This window comes from Ustilaginoidea virens, chromosome 7 (genome assembly GCF_000687475.1).
Source record: "Ustilaginoidea virens chromosome 7, complete sequence".
In the NCBI taxonomy this organism is placed as follows: Eukaryota; Fungi; Ascomycota; class Sordariomycetes; order Hypocreales; family Clavicipitaceae; genus Ustilaginoidea; species Ustilaginoidea virens.
In genome coordinates this window covers 615,643-635,959 of record NC_057322.1, presented here as the reverse complement: position 1 = coordinate 635,959, position 20,317 = coordinate 615,643, and the positions used below count along the sequence as shown (strand labels likewise).

Below are 20,317 nucleotides of genomic sequence, written 5' to 3'. Positions count from 1 at the left end.
TTATTTTCCGGCTTGCCTTATATGGCTGAAGAAGACCCTTATTAGGTAGAAGACCCCTGTTTCTTTTTATTGGCGTTAGTAGTGTTTTTACTACCCTTGCTAGTGTTGTTACTAGCTGGCTTGCTACTATTGTTAGTATTAGTAGCGGCACCCTTGACCTTTGCGAGGTGGGTGGTAGCCCTTATTACTGATGATCCTTTAATGCGTTGTTCTTCTAGTAAATCAACTATATAAAATTGCAGGTTAATATTTGATGTATTTCCCTAAGTATAGGCGATTCTCATTATTATGCGGTGCCGTTCTGCCCACTGAAAAAAGACCCCTTCTACAGTATATAAATACTGGCTGATTTGGTCGAAAGGTTGTATGTGGGAGCCTAAAATTTACAGCCTGGATAGGTAGCTATTAAAGGAGGCATTAAAAGATTCCAAGGTACCCTTATAGCCTGTAAAATTTAGTTAATAGAAGGCAGGGTATAGGTGGGTCCGCTGTACGTCTGATGAGTGAGAATACTATTTGGTAAGTAACGTAAAGGCTGACTCTAGGTTAGTGCACCAGTTAATAGCGGCAGCTGGTCCTTCTGTGCAACTATTCTTGATAAGTAATAGTAAAAGTGCTTGCTCTGAATCGTTGAACTTACTAGCAATAGAAGATTCTTCGATAAATTTGGCGATATTAAGTGCCTTAAGTTGAATCATAAGGGCCTGTTTCTATTGGTCAAAGTTAGATGCCCCCCTTAGCTTTTGGGATTCTTAGAATCCGTTGGCTGTCTTAGCTAGTTCCTTGATAGCTATAGCGCTGACTTGGCTGCTAATACTGGATGGAACCGGCAGGGGTTGCTGGGCTTTAGGTAGTGATGGTGGGTTATTTCCTTTACCTATAGGGGTTTGGAAGGTATCCATATCTATCATATCCTGGGATGGTGGGCTAGTAGCAGGCTTGATTAGTCTGTCTACTAAGGTGCCCACCTTATTAGCCAAAAAATCGATTTTAGAATTAATTCGATTAAATTTATAGTTGAATTCTTTTCTTATTTCCTGTTGGTCTTCCCTGAGCTAGGCAATTTCCTGGTCATTATCAGATTCTTCTACCTCTGCCGTATAGCTTAGGTTATCGGCGGTAGGAACGTTCTGACTGGCTATTGTAGGAAGAGAAAAGGTGCCGGAAAGTCTTAAAAATGCGAAGAAAATCAAGACTGAAAATTTAGATAAAACTAGAAGAAAGCTGCGTTAAGGAATAACCTTAGAAAATCCTATTGCAAAAAGGATGTATTGCAGCTTGGTGTGGTAGCTGGGTTCCTAAATCTGGGATGATCAGTCCCTTGTTAGTAGATTTCTGGAAGGTTAGCTGCTAAATGCGTTAAAATCCTAAGTTAGCGTAAAAAAAAGTCTTAAGCTGGAAGCCTTAAGACACCGGGCTTATAACCTGTTGCAAAATGGTGATTTAGAATACTGTTGGAAATGTACTGGATACCGACAGTGGCGTATAAGGCGTTGCAGAATAAAATAAAGAGCTGGTTAAAGATTTAAAGCGCATAAGAGGTTGACTAGAGCAAAGATGTTAGGGAAATCTGATTCTAATTGTTGGTGACTATTCTAGCTAGAAAGAGGGAATTTTGGGCATATTTCTATCATCTTGAAAAGTGGTTGAAAATAATGAAAAACCGTAAAAATAGCGAAAAACCCGACGAAAAGTCGGTCTGCCCAACCGTGCCTAATATCCTACCCAATGCCTACCCAACTAAGCCCAGTGGCTTATAGCGGTGTGCCGGATGCCCTATAATAGCCTGCCGTACGGGCCGGAAGCCCTATATCGGTCTGCCGTAAATGACCGGTGTAGCGGGTGACTGTATGTAGAAGGCCGAAAGTGCTGGTTTGCCCATTTGGTAATCCCGTAGAAATGCGCCGCCTGTTGTGAGCCCTGTGGCCCGCTGTGACCGGCCGCTGTGGCCGGCTGTGGGGCGCTGTGCCGGTGCCGTGACCGGCGCTGTGGCCCACTGTAATCGGCGTTGTGGGGCGCTGTGCCCCACTATAGCGCCTGGTATATCCACCGCGATATCTTAACGTAGAGACGTCGTACGGTAGCGAGACCAGTACCAAAATACAGCTAAAAAGGCGCTGATTTCAACAATAGTATATATATTAGAGATAAGGTCGGCTATACTACTTTCTTAGGTTCTAGTAAGGAATTATTATTAGGCTAGGTTAAAGTAGAGGTCGAGTAGGGGGACTACTACTTCGGTTTCTATAATTGCATTAGGTATTATTCGGTAGGCTCCTATAACTATATAGAGGCATTTCGATTATTCAGTAGCTAGACTATATATAATACTTTTTATTACTTCTCCCAGCTTAGTAGGAGTATACTAGATTCCGGTGCTAAAAGCGATTATAGTTCTAATAACCTATATATATAGTAGTCGGGCTTTGCGGAACTAATATCCCTATATAGAGGCCGCTAGAGTAATAAGGGCGAGCTTCTGCCTTTCTAGCTTTTTTACTATTCGGGCCCTATAGTTAGTCTAGCTAAGTTTACGGTTGATTTCTACTCTAAGGAATCAGGCATATTATATAGGCTAGATAGTTGTATTGCTGAGTTGTATTATTATGGTGTCTGGTTGGTGCTATTTAGTAAAGTATATTAGCTCGCTCTTTACTAGGTTAAATTTTAGTCCGGCCTCTACCGACTATTTTTCGTAAATCTTCTATACTTTCGAAAGGGTTGCGATTATATCTTATATTATTTTACTATATATAATTATATTAGTATCGTCTGCAAATCCTAAGGTTAGCAAATTATCTACTGCTTTGAGTCTATAGTATAGGGGTATAATATAGAAGAGGAAAAGGATTAAGGAGATTAGGGAGCCTTAGGGTACTCCTACTATAATTAAGAATCTTTAGGTAGGTTAGCCTTCGAAGAAGATTTTAGCTAAACGCGATATAGTAAAGCCTTAGACCTAGGCTGCTATCTATTAGGGGGCGCTACTTTAGAGGAGGAGGTGCGTAAGCCTAGTATAGTTAACGGTATTAAATGCCGCAGAGATATCTAATTATAGTAGCGATGCTATTCCTTTATGCTGCTAGGTGGCCTTAACTGCTTCTACTAGGGTATATAGCGCTATATCTATTAATCTATTTACTCTATTGCTTATTTGTATATCTAATAGTAATTTCTATTCTTCTGCGATTATTATTAGTCTTTTTGCTACTATAGCTTTAAGGATTTTACTAAAGAGGTTTAGGAGGGATATTAGGCGCTAAGCTCCTACTCTTTAGTATTCCTTAGGTATTTTACCGGGTTTTCTTAATATTACGACTTTAGCTTCCTAAAACTATATTAGGTAGTGACTAGTTCTGTATATAGTATTAAGGAGTATTATTAGGGCTCTAAGAACCGGTTCTCTATAGGCTTTAAGGAATCCCGCCGGTATACTATTAGGGCCTAATATTTTCTAGCTAGCTATATATTAGAGGGTATTATAGATATCTTCTTTAGAGAATTCGTCTTTAAGGGCGAATATTGCATTAGTAAGGCAGGGGAATTATAGGTCTAGGATATTATTAAGGGTGGCTATTAATATCGGGAAGAATCTTTCTACTAGTATTTCTGCTTTAGAGGAATATATTTTTACTTCTTATATTTAAGCTCTTTTACCTTAGAGAAGTATAGGGATTTCTTTTAATTCTAAGGGGAGTCCGCTATATATCTAGGCCTATTTCTCTAGGGACTATAGGTCTGCGTTTTTCGTTATAGCCTTATTAATAGCTTCTCTTTATATTTAGTGCCTTTCCTATTAGATAACCTTAGTTTAGTTTATCTCTACTCTTTATGCTATTAATTAGTTAAGGCTAATACAGTCTTTTCTCTAATTTCTTATAGCCTTATAGGCTGCTATTATAGCCGACTATACTTCCTGGGTCTACTATAGGGCCCTTCCTAGCGGTTTAATTCCTCTCTTAAGCATAGCGATATTAGTAATAGCCTATAGTTAGGTTGTAAGCTATTAGGCGAAAGTATTGATCTTTATAAGGGACTAGGGTAGGTATAAGGCGTATAGGATAATTATCCTAATTTTAGCTTTAGTTTAAGCGAGGATTTTATTAAATTTCTTCTATTAGTATATTAGCAGTAGTTTGCGAAACTTATCTAGTCTTATTTCTACCTGGATTACTTAAGGGATGTAGTTAGATCTAGTAATATCTACCGCCCCTATAAACTCTATATTAAGGTCTCCTATACTCTATATATAGTTAATAGTACTATTACGTTTGCCTAGGGCTTATCTAGTTATCTCTCTCTATAGTATTATAAGGGTTAGCTTCTATTTTAATGCGAATTCAAAGAGGGTATTATAGCCTAAAGAGGTTCTATAAGAGTGGTCCTATATAGGGTGGTAGATATTAAAGTTATTAGTAAAGATACTATAGGGGCGAGGGGTAGTTTAGGCGAATTCCTAGAGGGGGGTAGACTAATTTAGGGAAGGGATTAGAGAGTAAATAGAGTAGATATTGGTATTTTAGAGTATAATATAGTATTAGTTTAGACCTAAGTCTATTACCTAGGAGCCGGGAGTATATCTTTTATAGATATAGATCGCTATATGTTTGCTATAGGCGGCTATTTAGTATCTACCGAGGCTGGAGTATAGGGGGAGTCTATTTAAGGCTATAAATTCCTAGAGGGCGATAATATCTAGTTTAGATTTATAGTTAAAGGCAAAATACACTAGTAGTGATTTTTTTTATATATTCTAGTATAGTACCTCTATTATTAGTATTAGGGCTAGGGGGTTAGGGCTTTTAGTATATTAGTGGCGGTAGGCTTAGATAAATTAGGTTAGAAGAACGCGGCGATATTATTACTATTATTAGTCCTTTCGGGGGCGATAGAGCTTTCTTTATATAGTCTGCCGATTTGTTTTCTTAGGGAGTCCTCCCTTAGGGAGTTACTGGCGAGGCATTTATAGCCCCTATCCTCTAGGATAGGGGGGGGAGATATTAATAAGGTGCTAATAGTTGCGAACTATATTAGTCTGGTGCTATAAGCCTATCTTGCGATATCCTATTGCCTATTTGCTATAGGGTAGAGTCGAGACTAGGCCGGATAGGGTCCCTAGTAGTTAAGGTAGTGCTCTCTTTTATTATTAATAATGCTAGGGCAGTCTTTATCTCTATTAGGGTATCTCTTTATGCTATACTATCCGCATTAAGGGGTCTCTATATAATAATTCGCAATATATCTAAATTTAAAGTATTAATAGTACTATCTTAAATAGATAGTTTCGTTATATAATTCAGCCTTAAAGATTTCTACTTAGTAGATAATTCTAATCTTATAGAGTCGGTTTACTACTTTTACGTTAGTTACTCTAATAATTAGGGGGGCTCTTATTGCTTTTTTATAGGGTTTCCTTATAGCGACTCTACTAATGCCAGGGCTATTAGCTTAGGCTAGGTTTAGTTTAATATCTTTAATAGGGATATTCTTAGAGAATCGGGTAGGGAATCCTTTAATAATAATACTAAAGATATAGATATTTAGTATAGCTTCTATACTAAATACGAGGGGGATCTAGGTAGTTTCTATAGTAAAATAAGATATAGCTTTTGCGAAAGTAACGACTATATCTCTACTATAGAGTCGGCGAGTAGTAATAGCGTTAATACCTCTAGTAGTAGTATTTACCGCTTTTATAATCTTAATGGGGGTTCTCTATCGTAAATTCTTAGTAATACTATCTCCTTTAATTATTATTTTACAGTAGATTCTCGGCGGTATAGGTAAGGTGGTCGGTCTAGGTAGTGTAGTTATTAGTATGCTTTTGGTAGCGATGCTAGCCTAGGTCATTCTAGAGGGGGTCTTTAAGGCAAAAGCTTTATTTATAGCGCTCTCTACTACTTTTTCTAGATTATTAATCGTAATGAGGTTTAAGTTCGGGTTTAGGGTAGGATTAGTTTAGTTAATATATTTAATACTATCGACCAGGCTAGTAATAGCATTCTATATATTTCCTAGTATAGCTGCCGGGATATAGTCTGCGATCTTTTGGTAATACTATTTAAGCGATTCAGTTTCTTCTCGGGTTCCTATATTAATTTATGCGATGTTACTGCTGATTTATCTATAATTATCATTAGCGATGGTGATACGGTGGTTATAGTGGCTCGACTTGAGTCCACCCCTATTTCCTCTATCTAAGTCTATAATTTCCGCCGCTTTGACCGCGCCTTCCTCCCGGTGCCGATACGCTATCGGCGGATGGGGTAAAACGAGGTAAGGGATTGATTTAGCAACTTTTTGACTGTTTTAGGGGTATATTCGCGCCGGTACCGAGGTGCGGGCGAAATCGCGAAAAGTTTTTTTCCTCCGACGACTGCTTAGCATGCTAACTGAACTGTGATTAGTGCAATTATTAGTGCGAAAACCTGGAGGTGCCTGGCTGAAGCGCTCGGAAACTGGAAGTGCTTCCACGGTGATGGCATCTAGGGCTGCATAGGTGGGATGCGTTGTATGGATAGCGTTGACTCTATAGGACAGTCTCTCTTCGTGGGACTCCCTACGTGGGGGGAAAATCAAGCCGTTATATTGCGTGTTACACGCGCATATTTGCTTCTTGTTTGATTTATCCAGCTGCGTACTGCCCGGCCTTGCTTTTCCCGGTGCGGACTCGGGAGTGGTCAAGCTGATTGATGGATTATACAAGCATCACACGGTACCTTGGTGCTATGCGCAGCAGTAGACGCACTTTCGATACTCATGGCCTTTGAAAGGAACAATGTCAACATGCAGAGCATCATCTGGCCGGGTTCGGCTACTTGTAATACTCATGGCCGCATCTCTCTATCCCTGGTATTGCGCTTTTCTCCGTCCCAAGTGTGAGTGCGGACATCACCTACTATGCCTTTAAAATAAGAGCCTAAACTAGGGCTTACAATAATAAATCCCACTTTTAAATCTTGAATAGTTGTATTGTGATAACACTTACTCGCTAATAAGAGCGCTAGTATCCAACTTGACTTTAGATAGACATTCGTCCATCTTGTCGCGACAAGGCCCCCGACTCCCGAACCTAGGTAGTTCATCGCACCCCGCGCAGAGTTCCGGCCTCGTATACGCAAAGCTCAGCCACCCAAGTTCCCTTTCCACGCCACGACTTCCAAAGTCCCGTCGCGAGCCGGCGTAGAGCCTGCCCAAGCATCCCGCGCCACCCCCCCCCCCCCCTTAGATCGCAACGGCCACATGCTCGTCCATGAGCCCGCAAATATCCTGCACAAAGGCGCTGGCCAGAATAGAGACCCCCCCAAACGCAATGCTGGTGTAATATGCCCACGGGTACGCCAGCGCGTACGCCTCCTGACCAGCCGACACGATCGCCTCCCACAGCGTGACGTTTCCATCCACGCCGGGGAGCCGCAGGATCTCCTGGGGCAGCGACGCTGCGGCGAGATCGACCGCTTGACGGATGACCTGGGGGTCCCGGATGCCCCCGTCCAGCATGGCCGCGGAGATTTGCCCGGCGAGCTCGGGCGCGAGCTTCCGCGCCAGGACGTTGCAGTAGACCGAGTACCCGATGGCCCCGCCCACGATGCGGATGGACAGCGTCAGGGCGGCGGCCGTGGCGATGACGTCGTCCGGGCAGAGGATCGTGGTGATTACGCTGGTGGGGACGAGGATGCCCCCTACGCCCAGTCCGGCCGCGAGGAGGATGGCGTAGACGGCGTTTTCGTTGCCGCGGTCCGCGGCGGCCATGGCGCCGCAGCCCGCGGTCATGACGCACGACGAGGCCACGAGGAGGATCCGCATGCCGCGTCCGCGTAGGGCCGTCATGGCGGCCAGCATGATGGCGCACCCGGCCATGACGCCGAACCCAAAGGGGAGGCTGCGGAGCCCGACGGAAACCGGGTCGTGGCTGTACATGTTGTACGCCTGGCTGGGCCAGAGCATCATGATGGAGAAGAAGTTGGCCCCCGACACGAACGAGATCAGGTTGACCAGCATCAGCGTCCGAGGGGCTTTGCCAAGCTTTCTCGGGATCATGGGGTACTTGGCCATGCTCGTCTCCCAGAACGCGAAGAAGGCGATGAGACAGATTCCGCCCAGGAACGGCGCCAGCACGTGAACGCTGGACCACGGATACTAGAAAGACAAAAGAAGACGTGAGCTAGGATCTTCTTTTCTTTTTTTTTTTTTTTCATCTTGTATATACTCGATTGCCCCAACCAGCGATTTCCCCAACCAGATATAGAAGGCGTAGGAGAACGACGTGGAAAACAAAAGCATACCTGGTAGCTGCCGCAAAGAATGCCCGCAATCAGCAGGACAATTCCCGCAGTACACACCAAGCCGCCTATAATGTCGATCCGGGCCACGGCCTCCCTTTTCGACAGAGACGCCGAGTTGACGCGAGGAGGCGGGTGGTAAACGAAGAAGGTAGCCGTCAGGCCCACCGAAGTGTAGGCAATGGCCAAGACGCCGACGTAGCGCCAGTCGTACTTGGCGGCAATCAGCTGCGCCCACAGAACCGACGGCACCCACGGCAAGACGGCGAGCACAAGGACGGCAATGTACGCGCCGCGCTTAAAAGTCGGGGCCAACTCGGCCGCGCCCGCGATCGAGATCAGCTCGTTGAAGCTGGCGCCGACACCGCATGTCGCCATGCCGCCTTTGCAGAGCACTAGTTAACTCGCTAGAAGGGGGCAAGGAGAGCCAAGAACAAGACCAGCCTGGCTGTGTGGCACAGCGCAAGGGGACTGGGAAACGTACCAATGAGGGTGTTTACAGAATGGGCAGTGACGCAGAGTACCTGGCCGAGGATGATCAGGGCGCAGCCGAGGAGGGCGACGTATCGACGACCGAGGAGATCCGAGAGCGCGCCGACAAACGGGCACACGGCGGCAAAGGCGATGAGGTATGCCGTGTCGAACCAGTCCTCTTGGTCTGTGCCGCCGACGGATGCGTAGATGATGTCTTGTATGCCTCCTGTTGAGGGTAAGCCATGGTTGCCGGTCACTCAGGCAAGAGCGCATCGTACCGAGGAGGAGTATGGGTATCTGGGCGCTCGTGAAGCAACATGCCATGCAGGCAAAGGCCGTGAATCGACGAAATGTGAGCTGCAACTAGTCAGTTGATGTGGTGAGATTCACGACAAAGTATAGCATGGAATCAAACCTTGGTCGCGGTCTCGCCGGAGCTTTCTGTGCCGTGTGCGGAATCATCAATGGTCTCGGGGGGCGTCTTTTCGACGCGTCTAGCTGCGTCTAGCGCAGACATGGGATTGTGTTCTCCTTTCTTTCGTCTTTTCTTTGCCTTCTTCGGCGCATTAAGCCGAGTTGTTGAGGACTGGCAACGTATGCAGCAGTGGTTTTAATGCCAGCAGCTACGAGTTGGAGAGAAAGACTTGGAGGCTTGTAATTCCGTCTCACCTCGGAGGAGAGATGTGACTTTGTTTCCGAACAGAACTGTCTCATGACTCCGTGTCCATTGGAGTGCGGAAAAGCTGCAGAAAGGTCGATATCAGGCAGTCTGGATGACGGACATCTGGCCTGACAACGATATTCTACTAACGCAAGGTCCAGGCAAGCATCGAGTAATGAAGAGACCAACCTCTCCAGCAGACGCCTTCATGCCAGGTAGGCAACATGTCAAGTGGTGCGGATGGGAAAGGTGAACATGACAGTTCTAGGAAATAAAGACCGAAGCGTCGTGTCTCAAGTCCAACGAGCCATGGGTGTTTTACCCCAAGCGGTCACCAACGTCCGGCATCTCGCCGCGTCCACCCCTGCAATTTGTCCCGTGTCACTCCACGGGCTTGACTGAATTTGCGCCGGGTCAACGCTCGTCATGTCGGCGGACAATGCTCAATGCTTTGCCTTTGACTATGTATGCAGGATTTCGCGTTGGGGTGCTTTCGGGACGGGCAACGAAACGACTGGCTTTTGCTGCCTATTGACCGAGTTGAGCTATTTGATGGGACGGCATTAAGCTGAAACTCTCTGCATCATTGTCCGCAAACTTTAAAGAGTAGTCCATTCTCCGCTTGCTGATTGCCTCGCAACGGGTGGGCTGCCACTTGGCGATGTACGTGTCTGCCATGAAAACAGGGGTTGCTCGTCAAACAGGGTTATACAAACGCGGGCATTAAAGGCTAGGACACCGGTACCTACCCTCAGAGTGCAACGCCATTTTGCCTCGTTTTATATCGCACGAGTAACAGGCGTGGCCGCGCCACAAGCTGTGATAACTTGGGACTTACCGTATTCCGTGCGACATTTCATCTGTCAGCCTGGACTCAAGGAGGAAACGGAGGTATAGCTCGAGAAAAATTATCCGTGGGCCATTAGACCAAACATTAATGTGGCGCGAGAAATCACAAGGCCAGCTCTCAAGTCCTAAAAGAGATGTAGCTATTGGATTTCGAGGCGTGCAGGCGTCTGCGGTGTACAGCGTCTCGCCTCTTCCCGTCCCTAGAAGGGTTTGAAGTGTTCCGTCGGGAAGCCATTGGTGGCATATATGGCCGCGGCGACTGGACCGCTCTAACGGATGCGTTGAACCCGGACGGCTAGATTATCCATCACCCTGCTATAATCCGGCAAGCCGTGAGGCGCGCCATCCCAGAACTTCAAGCTGAAAGCTTGCTCAACTCCGAGTCCCCAGTTCTAAACCTACTCGATAGAAGAATATTCTTTAGCAGAATTCCTCCATCATCGCACCAATTGTAGACAGAAAGAGCGGGCTCCATGTCCGGCTGCATGTGTCCACGGATTCACACTCGCGTCAGTCATAAAGTAGTAACAATAAAAGCATTACTTAGGTAGCTAATAAGTGAGCTATAACTGAGGCCCCTAACATGACTTAACTGCGCAGGTATATTGTCAATTAACCTCGAAGATTAGCTTTCTCCCCACCGCTCCCTTATGCTTGTAATGCACGCTCAAACCCCCAAGCCAGTTCTTTTCGAGGGAGAACTTTAAATCCTCTGGAAAAAGGCTTACACAGACTTTTCGGATAAAAGCAAAGCCATTTCCAAGGAGTCCCCAAGTGCTCCATCTGTGTTCTTGCAAGCAGCCAAGGGAGGCCGGAAAACCAGTCGGTTCGCAGATTCGGCTGTGGGCAGGCTCATCCGGGCGATCGGCATGGCGGTCGATAGCATCGTTCGTCTTCCAATTGGTCGCGACAGTTCGGCCCCCTTTTCTGCTCCAGCATTGCTATGACTAATTTGACAAACAGGCAGTTCCAGTTGTAACACCAGCGACCGCGGGTCGTAAAGGCATTTTCTCTAGCTGTCACAGCCTTCGAAAATGCACAGGAAGAGCGAGAAAAGGTAGAAAGCTTTTCAAGACTATGGAAGCTCTCTTCAAGGAGATATCTATGCTCAGCAACCATCTTGACGGAGACCGACGCGTTGCTATTTTGAAGGAAAGAGTTGTCAAGGTATTTATCTGCTCGTTGAAAATCTGCGGAATCATCGACGATGACAAGCGCACAATTATATAGTATCCAAACGTCATGTGACGCTACAAATGCTGACTCTGGTTTAGAAAATTGGAATATGACGTTGAAAGGTGATCGTGAGCTTGATCACCTGCTTGACATATAAAGCTCGCTAAAGTCCATCATCTCTGGCGTTGCGTCGATGTTGCTACCTTCATCGAGAGGAGGAAAGCAAACGATAAGCTAGATTATGTTTTGAGTCGGGCTCACCGTCAGGATCGAGACGACATATTGGCATGGCTTTCATCTTTGAGTTTCGACGAATTCCATCGGAATCAATTGGAACAAGTAAAAGGCCGCCCAAACGCTGGCGCATGGCTCTTAGATTCCGAAGGACTGTATTATGGTACAGTTGTATCACAGTAGTCTCTGCTGGGCCTTGTCGCTAATCATGGTTTCGGTTCTATCATATTCGCCACCTTGAGACCAGCCTGAATGCCACTGAAGACGATCCCGCAGTTGTGTTTTTGCATATGTCCCACAAGTCCAATCCGACTATGCACCAGTTTCTCGGGTGAATTGTGAGGCAGTGTGTGGCAGAAATGATATAGATACCACCATCGGTTGATAAGGCATACCAGAAGAAAACATTTCGAGGCAAAACTAAGACTGGTGCTCGTGTTGCTCTTGATGAGGCGGCTTTGATGGAGATCCTCTCCGAGTTGACGAGAAGCAGGACACTTTATGCTATACTCGATGCTATGGATGAGTGTGACCAAGAAATCCGTGACGACCTACTGTGGTATTTGAAAGGAGTGAGCAAGGACGTTCAAATACTAGTCACAGCGAGACTGCTTGGAAGGCGCGACGATTTGTCCAAAGGTTTGGCCATGCAGACTATTCAAGCCAGTCGATCCGATGTTGATGAATATATCGATTCTATAATCGAAAAAGACTCCGACCTTAGAGATGGAAATCGGCCTCACATAAAGCGGGCGGTCGGAGAAAAAGCAAGTGGGATGTATGTTACTTAGTCTGCAAGTCCTCATTACTTCTCTGACTCTCAAAGGTTCCTCCTGACGCAACTTCATATGCACTCCACTAGGCATCTCATTACACCGGACGAAATTCTCGAAAAGCTTGACAAATTGCCGGCCACTGTCAACGAGAGCTAAAAGTCGACCTATTGGCCGACTTTATAAATTCCGCAATCGCTCATGATAAGGGGCTACTTAAGAGAGTCTCAAACGGCCTTACGGCCCGTCACTTTGTGCAAACCGCGTGCTTTCTAGCTGTGGAACGCGCTAAGACAGTATAATATATTACAATATAAAAAGTAGGTCGAGCTAGGCCGTACGTTAGTATGTATTTAAATAGAAGAGTAGGCTTATGCGCAGTATTTACTACCTACATACCCTATTGCGAGTTAATATCTAGTGTAGCGAGGCGAACCACTAAACCCTCTCTTACCTTTGCCACTAGGGGAGCTAGGAGTAAGGCGCTAGATAATATAGGTATAGAGACATAGGGCGTAAGTGCGCGTTATAGCGTCAAGTAACTACACGTCTGGTACATACGACCACAGCCGCTTGAAAACTTTGGATCCCGTCTGATCTCCGTTAAATAAGCAAGCGAGCGCTAGATTAGTAGTTGGGTCGGTGACGACCAGCGAATCCCTAGTGTTGTATGTGCATCACGATACTTTATTTTTTTTTGTTACCGTTACGAACGGAAGATTGTCATGTTCTCCACCACTGGTTGGTTGCATGCGGCCGTGGCTGCATTCAAACCGCGTGCTCTCTAGCTGTGGAACGCGGTCACGCAAGCACTGCCAGACTTCTTCTAGAGCACAGAGTGTCCGCGTATGAAAAGACCTGTTATAGCCGGCAACCCTTGTTACACCGCGCCACTTCCCGCAGAAGAATTGACATTGTAGAACTTCTGCTTAATAAAGGAGCCTCAATAGACCTTGTAAGTAACAAACACAGGACAGCCTATACTTTGAACGCCGATACTGATAACAACGAGGGTAAGGAATTCCCAGCACTTCGCATAATATCACGACAGCTCGCCAACAGCTTTCATTCAGTGCTGAAATATTTGCGTGATAGGGGCGCCGATATCGACTATCGAACTCGTGGTTCTATGCATTAGCTTTATCGAACAGCAGCCTTCGGCATCAAGAAGATGGTACGATTCTTTCTCGAAGCAGGCGTGGATGCATTAATTACCACCTCGCACGGCTGGACTCCCCTATACGACGCCTCCGCCAATGCTCATTTAGAATGTGTCAAACTCTTGCTGGTAGAGTATAAAGCGCATCCTTCCCTAATCTCGGATATGGGAAAGACTCCTCTGGATCTGGTGATTGCAAGGAAACCGCGTTACGATTGGTTTTATCTCGGCTGGGACTCGAAGCATTATCTGAATGGACAACCGTATAAGGCGAAGGAATGGGACCTTTGTGACCGGGACCGTCTAGCAGAGATACGACGTCTGCTAGAGAATAATGGGGCAATGACTTCCGAAGAGCTCTACTCAATTAATAGGTCAAAGTTTTCTCAAGTGACTAAAGGGCAGTATGCTGGTGGTGGACTTTACGGAAGCGAGGATTCTAGCTATCATTTAGTGAACAACTAGTTTTAATTGCGTCGCGGACATATGGCGTAATGTTCTGTGTTAAAAATTTGTGGTTTTGAAGTATGGTGGTGTGTATCGCGATGTATTAAGATGCGTCGTCCAATTGTGTACAAAAGAATGTATATAAGTGCCGGCTACTCATTTTTAGTTGCGTGCACTGCATATTCTGCAAGTATGAGATACTTAATGGCTTTTTTAGCCTGCTAAAGTGTTGATACGTGGTGATTGCTAGTAGTCACCTTCCGACAAATGATGTTTATAAGACTCTTATTAAATGTCCCACTTCAATACTTATACTAAAATGGTACATTGCTAAATAAGCCAATAAGATTACTATATAAACATCTATAATAATCTCTATCGATATTATTTGTCGGAATCGTTGGTCAGTCGGTCAGTCAGCCAGTCAATCAGCGCACCTGACTGTATGGCATACGTGGCCGCGGCACGCACATATGAAAAGGCCACATCGTCAGATGCAGCCCTATCTGCCCTTTTCCTCCTTTTTTCTTTTCTAGTCAGTCATATAGTCATAATAAAAGAGGAATAATACCTTTGATTGGTGATACGGTGATTATAGCGATGCCTTAGCATCCCACGCGCACCATTCAGACTAGGACCAAAGTATACAACACTGATCAGTAGTGGTAACAGCACCACTCACAGGATATGGAGTACTATCATCCTGCTAAGAAGGTTCACTATAGATCAGCAAGACACGACCTAGAAGAGGCGATTTCATGGAAATCGTGCTAATAAGGAAGACTGCAGCAGCGGCAGCCGGTAGGGGCCTGCCGTAGTAGTCAATTGACAGGGCCGATATATCGTATCGGCGGGGCAAGCCGCAGTAGCGGCAGCCGGTAAGGGCCTGCCACAGTAGCTAATTAACGAGTGGGGCCGATATATTGAATCGGCGGGAAGGGCCGCGGTAGTAGTATTGAACGTAATAATATGATTATATTGTATATTGATGTCACGATAAAGAACTAATATATAGAGTCTATAGAGAAAGGAGAGAGAAGAGTATCATTAGGTCGGAATAATATTAATCTAGAGATTTCGGATTAACCTAAGTTCCCAATATCTAACACTCCCCCTCGAACCGATAGTAGTTCTTCCTAGATAGTTATACCTATAATACCTATTCTTCCCTCGCTTTTAGTATATTTCCCTAATTATAGGATATATCTGTATTTTCTTTGCGAGTCGCGGTAAATAGCTATACCTTTATATAGTAGGGTCGACTATATCGCTGCATATCTTAATGCATATAGGAGAGAGGGCGATTATGTTGCTATATATTTAATGCATTATGAAAAATAAGGGCGGCCGTGCCGCCTTATATTTAGCCTATATGGAAATGAGAGCGACCGTGCCGCCGTATATTTAATATATATAAAATAAGGGCGACCGTGCCACCTTATATCTGGCCTATATAGAAATAAGGGCGATCGTACTGCCACATATCTAATATATATAAAGATAAGGGTGTGATTTTCTTGCGATGAGTTTATCTGCTATATTCTCCCCCTTAAGAGATAGGTGCTAATTAAGCTCCCTCTTATTCGGATTGCAGTCTTATATCTTTTGTATCTATAAGGCCGAGGGTATCGCGGAATTTTTCAAAAAGTTGACCAGATAGCGGCTTTATTAGGCCGTTTGCAATTTAATGGTCTGTTGGCGTATATTCTAGGTCAATTTATCCGTCTGCGACTCTTTCCCTAATAAAGTGTTATTAAATAGTAATATATTTTATTTAAGTATGAAACTTAGGGTTCTTTATTATAAAGATGGCTCTTTAGTTATTACTATAGATAATAGTCGCTTTAATATCTAATTGTTATTTTACCTATCCTACTAGTTCGGTAAGGAGTTCTTGCAGCTAAATAGCCTCTTTAGCAGCTTAGGTCTAGCCTATATATTCTGCTTTTATTAATAAAAGCGCGACTATTGCTTATCGTTATAAGCTTTAGCTAATCGTACCGCTCTTAATATTAAAAATATATCTAGAGGTAAAGCGCCTAGTTTTAATATTACCTTTTTAATCTATATCTATCTATCCTTATATATCGCCTATATCACCCTTATATTAGAGTACTAGGTATAATATGCCCTTAAGGTAACGTAAAATGCATTTTACGGCTATAGTATAGGTAGGCGTTAGGTTTTATATAAATCGACTATAAAGGGAGATACTAAATATAATATCTAGCTAAGTGCTAAGCATCGTATATATAAGGCATCCTATTGCTATTGTATATTAGCTTTTTAATTTTTAGTCTAATTAGTCTTTATTAGTAATAAGGATAAGTTTAACTTTTAGATCGATTAGGTTCTTTATTATAGTGCATTTTAATATCCCTAGATCTTATAGGATTTTTATAATATATACTTATTGCGATAGTAATAATATATATCTATAATAGTCCTAGGAGATTGCTATACCTAGGTAGTAACTATAGGGTCTAAGGTCGCTTATTTAGAATTATTTAGATAGTTTTCTTTTAATATATATTACTTTCTACTTATTAGGTCCGATAATAAGAAGGTTATCGATATAAACCGTAATAAAAGTGCTATTATATACGAAGACTTTAATATTAGAGTATAGCGGTTAGAACCCTAATATAAGGAGGAACTTACTGAGGGTATTATACTAAATATATAGTAATTATTTTAGTCTATAGAGGGCCTTTTGTAGGCGGCAGTATTTGCCTAACTTATTATTAAAGCCCTCTAGCTATTTAAGCTATATTTCTTTATTAATATTTCCATAAAGAAAGGTGTTGCAAAATGGTGATTCAGAACACTGTTGGAAATGTACTGGATACCGACAGTGGCGTACAAGGCGTTGCAGAATAAAACAAAGAGCTGGTTAAAGATTTAAAGCGCACAAGAGGTTGACCAGAGCAAAGATGTCAGGGAAATCTGATTCTAATTGTTGGTGACTATTCTAGCTAGAAAGAGGGAATTTTGGGCATATTTCTACCATCTTGAAAAGTGGTTGAAAATAATGAAAAACCGCAAAAATAGCGAAAAACCCGACGAAAAGTCGGTCTGCCCAACCGTGCCCAGTCTGTGCCCAATATCCTACCCAGTGCATGCCCAACCAAGCCCAGTGGCTTATAGCGGTGTGCCGGATGCCCTATAACAGCCTGCCATACGGGCCGGAAGCCCTATATCGGTCTGCCGTAAATGACCGGTGTGGCGGGTGACTGTATGTAGAAGGCCGAAAGTGCTGGTATTAGCAAGGTTTGCCCATTTGGTAATCCCGTAGAAATGCGCCGCCTGTTGTGGGCCCTGTGGCCCGCTGTGACCGGCCGCTGTGGCCGGATGTGGGTCGCTGTACCGGTGCCGTGACCGGCGCTGTGGCCCACTGTAATCGGCGTTGTGGGGCGCTGTGCCCCACCAAGGCGCCTGGTATAGCCACCGCGATATCTCAACGTAGAGACGTCGTACGGTAGCGAGACCAGTACCAAAATACAGCTAAAAAGGCGCTGATTTCAACAAAAGGCTATTTTTATATCTATCTATTTAACCTTAAGGTCTAAAGCGGTAGTAATTACGAAAATCAGTTTATAGTTTATAGGTTTAATAACTAAGGCGAAAGTCTTATAGTAATTAATACCCTCTTCCTATTTAAAGCCTCTAATTATAAATCTAGCCTTATACTTAAGTATATCGCCGCTTGGACCTTACTTAAGTTTATATACCTATTTTCCTTATAGCACTTATTACCCCCTTAATAGGTAAGCTTTATACTAGGTTTTATTATCCTTAATTGATTTTAGTTTGTTATATATTGCTTTTAGCTAATTATCCTAATATATTCCAAATATTGCCTGCCTATATGTCTTAGGTTCGCTAGGGTTAATCCTTTAGGCGGCTAGTAATATATTTATTAAAATTAGCCCGATTAGGATATCGTTTTTATTAATTAGGCACTATTAGGCATAAAGTTTATAGTTTAGTTTTATTTAGCTATCTTTAGGGAGTTATAGACTCGATCGAATGGCTACTCTATTTATAACTATATATTAAGGAATATTTAGTATAGTAATAATAATAGTATTTTGCGTTTTATTTAGTTAGTCTAAGGGATTTTAGACTTATATATTAAGTTTGTATTTATCTTAGCTTTTGCTTTTTAGTATATAAAGGCTGCCTAATGTATTAGTATTAGATAATTCTATTATGCGATTATTATCTAGGTGTACTAAGGTTGCCTTTAGTAGAGTTATATTATTTAGGAAAAGCTAGATTATTCGTTATCTCTACTTATAGGGCTATAGGTCTTTATGCTTTTTATCTTAGGTCTCGGCGAATTAGATATTATTAGTTATAAATACCTTTCTGTTATTATCGAGTAGTATATAGTTATAGCTCCCTTAATAGCTAAAGAGGTAGTAGTAGGTACTTTATTCTTTTATTTTTTGCCTTTTTTTAAAAGGCAAAAGTATAAATATATAGAAGCCTATTACCTATATATATTAGAGATCTGGTTTTTTATTATGCTAGGCTTTATAGGGTATTTTATCTATACTTAATATAAGGCTAATATTATATAGGTAGTTAATTATCTTAAGGATATATAGCTACTATTTCCTTTTAAGTCTTATATTAATAAAAGTTAGGTTAAGCTTTTCTATTAGCATATAATTAGTTCTCTTAGCTAGGCCGTTTTACTAGTATTAGTCTATCGCGGTATAGAATACTTTAATCCTATAATTATTATAGAAAAGTTAGAGTAAGTATATTAAGTTCTCTCCCTCTCGATCGAGATAGAAATACTATAGGTATTATATATATATCTTATGCTGCTTAACTAATTTATAGAATAATAACTTAAATTCGGACTTAAACTTAATTAGAAAAACCTAAGTTATATTAGTAAAATCGTCTATAAATACCGCTTAGTATCTCTTGCTATTTAACCCTAGTTTAGAGAACGGACTAGTAATATCTATATATAGGCTCTTAAAGGGTCTGGTTTCCCTTTTAATTAAGTAAGTATATAGAACTTTATATATCTTGCCCTTATAGTATTTATCGCAAATATGACTAGGTTAAATAGGCTAAAAGCCTATTAATATATTTTGCAATTGTTTAATATTAGCCTCGCTTAAGTGGCCTAGCCTATCGTATTAGATTTATAGGTTTAGATCTATAATATTAAAGCTAGCTAAAGCTATATTAAAATTCTCTATATTTTCGTCTATAATATATATGCCGTATCGCTTTATAGCCGTAAGGATGATAATGCTATTAAGAGTAACTACTACTTTACCGTTTTTAAAGATAGTAGTTATTTTATCTTTATTTAGTACTACAATAGATACTAGATTAATATATATATCTGGCATATATAAGGCGTTCTTTAAGATAATTAGCTATATATTCTAGAGTATTATTTTATATATTCTTTAACCCTATAGTATAATTATAGTATTAGTAATACTATTAATTAGGCTTCTAGAGTAGCTAGTAAGGTTAATAAAATTATTACTTCTATAGAATATATATAAGGACATACTACTATCGAGGATATATATCCTTACGAGCGTCTATACTATTTTAGATAGTAATGCCTTAAGTGTAATTGCATCTATATTTATAAATGCCGAGTTTAGGAAAGCTAGAGCGGCGATTATATTTATATTTATAGATTCTTCTAGCTATTTTTATCGTTAGGTGAATCTATATTTTCTTTTATAATTATTATTTTATACTTACTTTCGCTTAAGCTCGGGATATAGGATAAAGCATTATTTATCTATATATCTATTTATTTTATAGTATATATAGAAGTATTTCGATTGATTATAGCGCGGTAAGTTATATTTTGCGATTATTGCTATTTTTGTATTATATTACTTAATAGCTAGCTCTTCTTATTAGGCAGTAAAGAGGGTAATATTAAAGGTTATAGCTAGAGTCTCTATTCTATTTTCGTTTTTCTTAGGGAGTAATAGGTTATTCTAATAAAATACTATTTAAAAAGAGTAGAAGTTAAGACTAAGCCTAATTAAAAATTTATTAATAAAGTAAGGTTCTCTAATATTATAGGTATTATAGAGTTATTTAAATTTATTATAAGTCTCTTTAAGTTTTTTTATAAAGTCTATAATACTTTCGCTAATTGTAAGGGATAAGGCTTAATATTTCGTATCTAGCTCTTAGAAGACGGCATCCCCTTATAGTTAATATTTAAGTTCTAATAGGTTAAGCAGCTCTTTTACAGTTA

The 20,317-nt window shown here is 42.0% G+C and overlaps 2 protein-coding genes across 2 annotated transcripts; one reads left to right on the top strand and one right to left on the bottom strand.

The window, feature by feature from the left end:
* Window positions 1-7,224: 7,224 nt before the first annotated feature.
* On the bottom strand, window positions 7,225-9,273 carry UV8b_07793 (uncharacterized protein; the record flags this gene model as incomplete). Its single annotated transcript, XM_043145290.1, has 5 exons — window positions 7,225-8,139; window positions 8,286-8,665; window positions 8,767-8,982; window positions 9,035-9,113; window positions 9,172-9,273. The coding sequence occupies 5 exons, from the start codon at window positions 9,271-9,273 to the stop codon at window positions 7,225-7,227; spliced, it is 1,692 nt and encodes a 563-aa protein (XP_043001225.1).
* Window positions 9,274-13,174: 3,901 nt separating this feature from the next.
* On the top strand, window positions 13,175-13,587 carry UV8b_07792 (uncharacterized protein; the record flags this gene model as incomplete). Its single annotated transcript, XM_043145289.1, has 3 exons — window positions 13,175-13,190; window positions 13,280-13,404; window positions 13,468-13,587. 3 exons carry the CDS (start codon window positions 13,175-13,177, stop codon window positions 13,585-13,587), a joined length of 261 nt encoding a protein of 86 aa, XP_043001224.1.
* Between the last annotated feature and the right edge of the window lie 6,730 nt (window positions 13,588-20,317).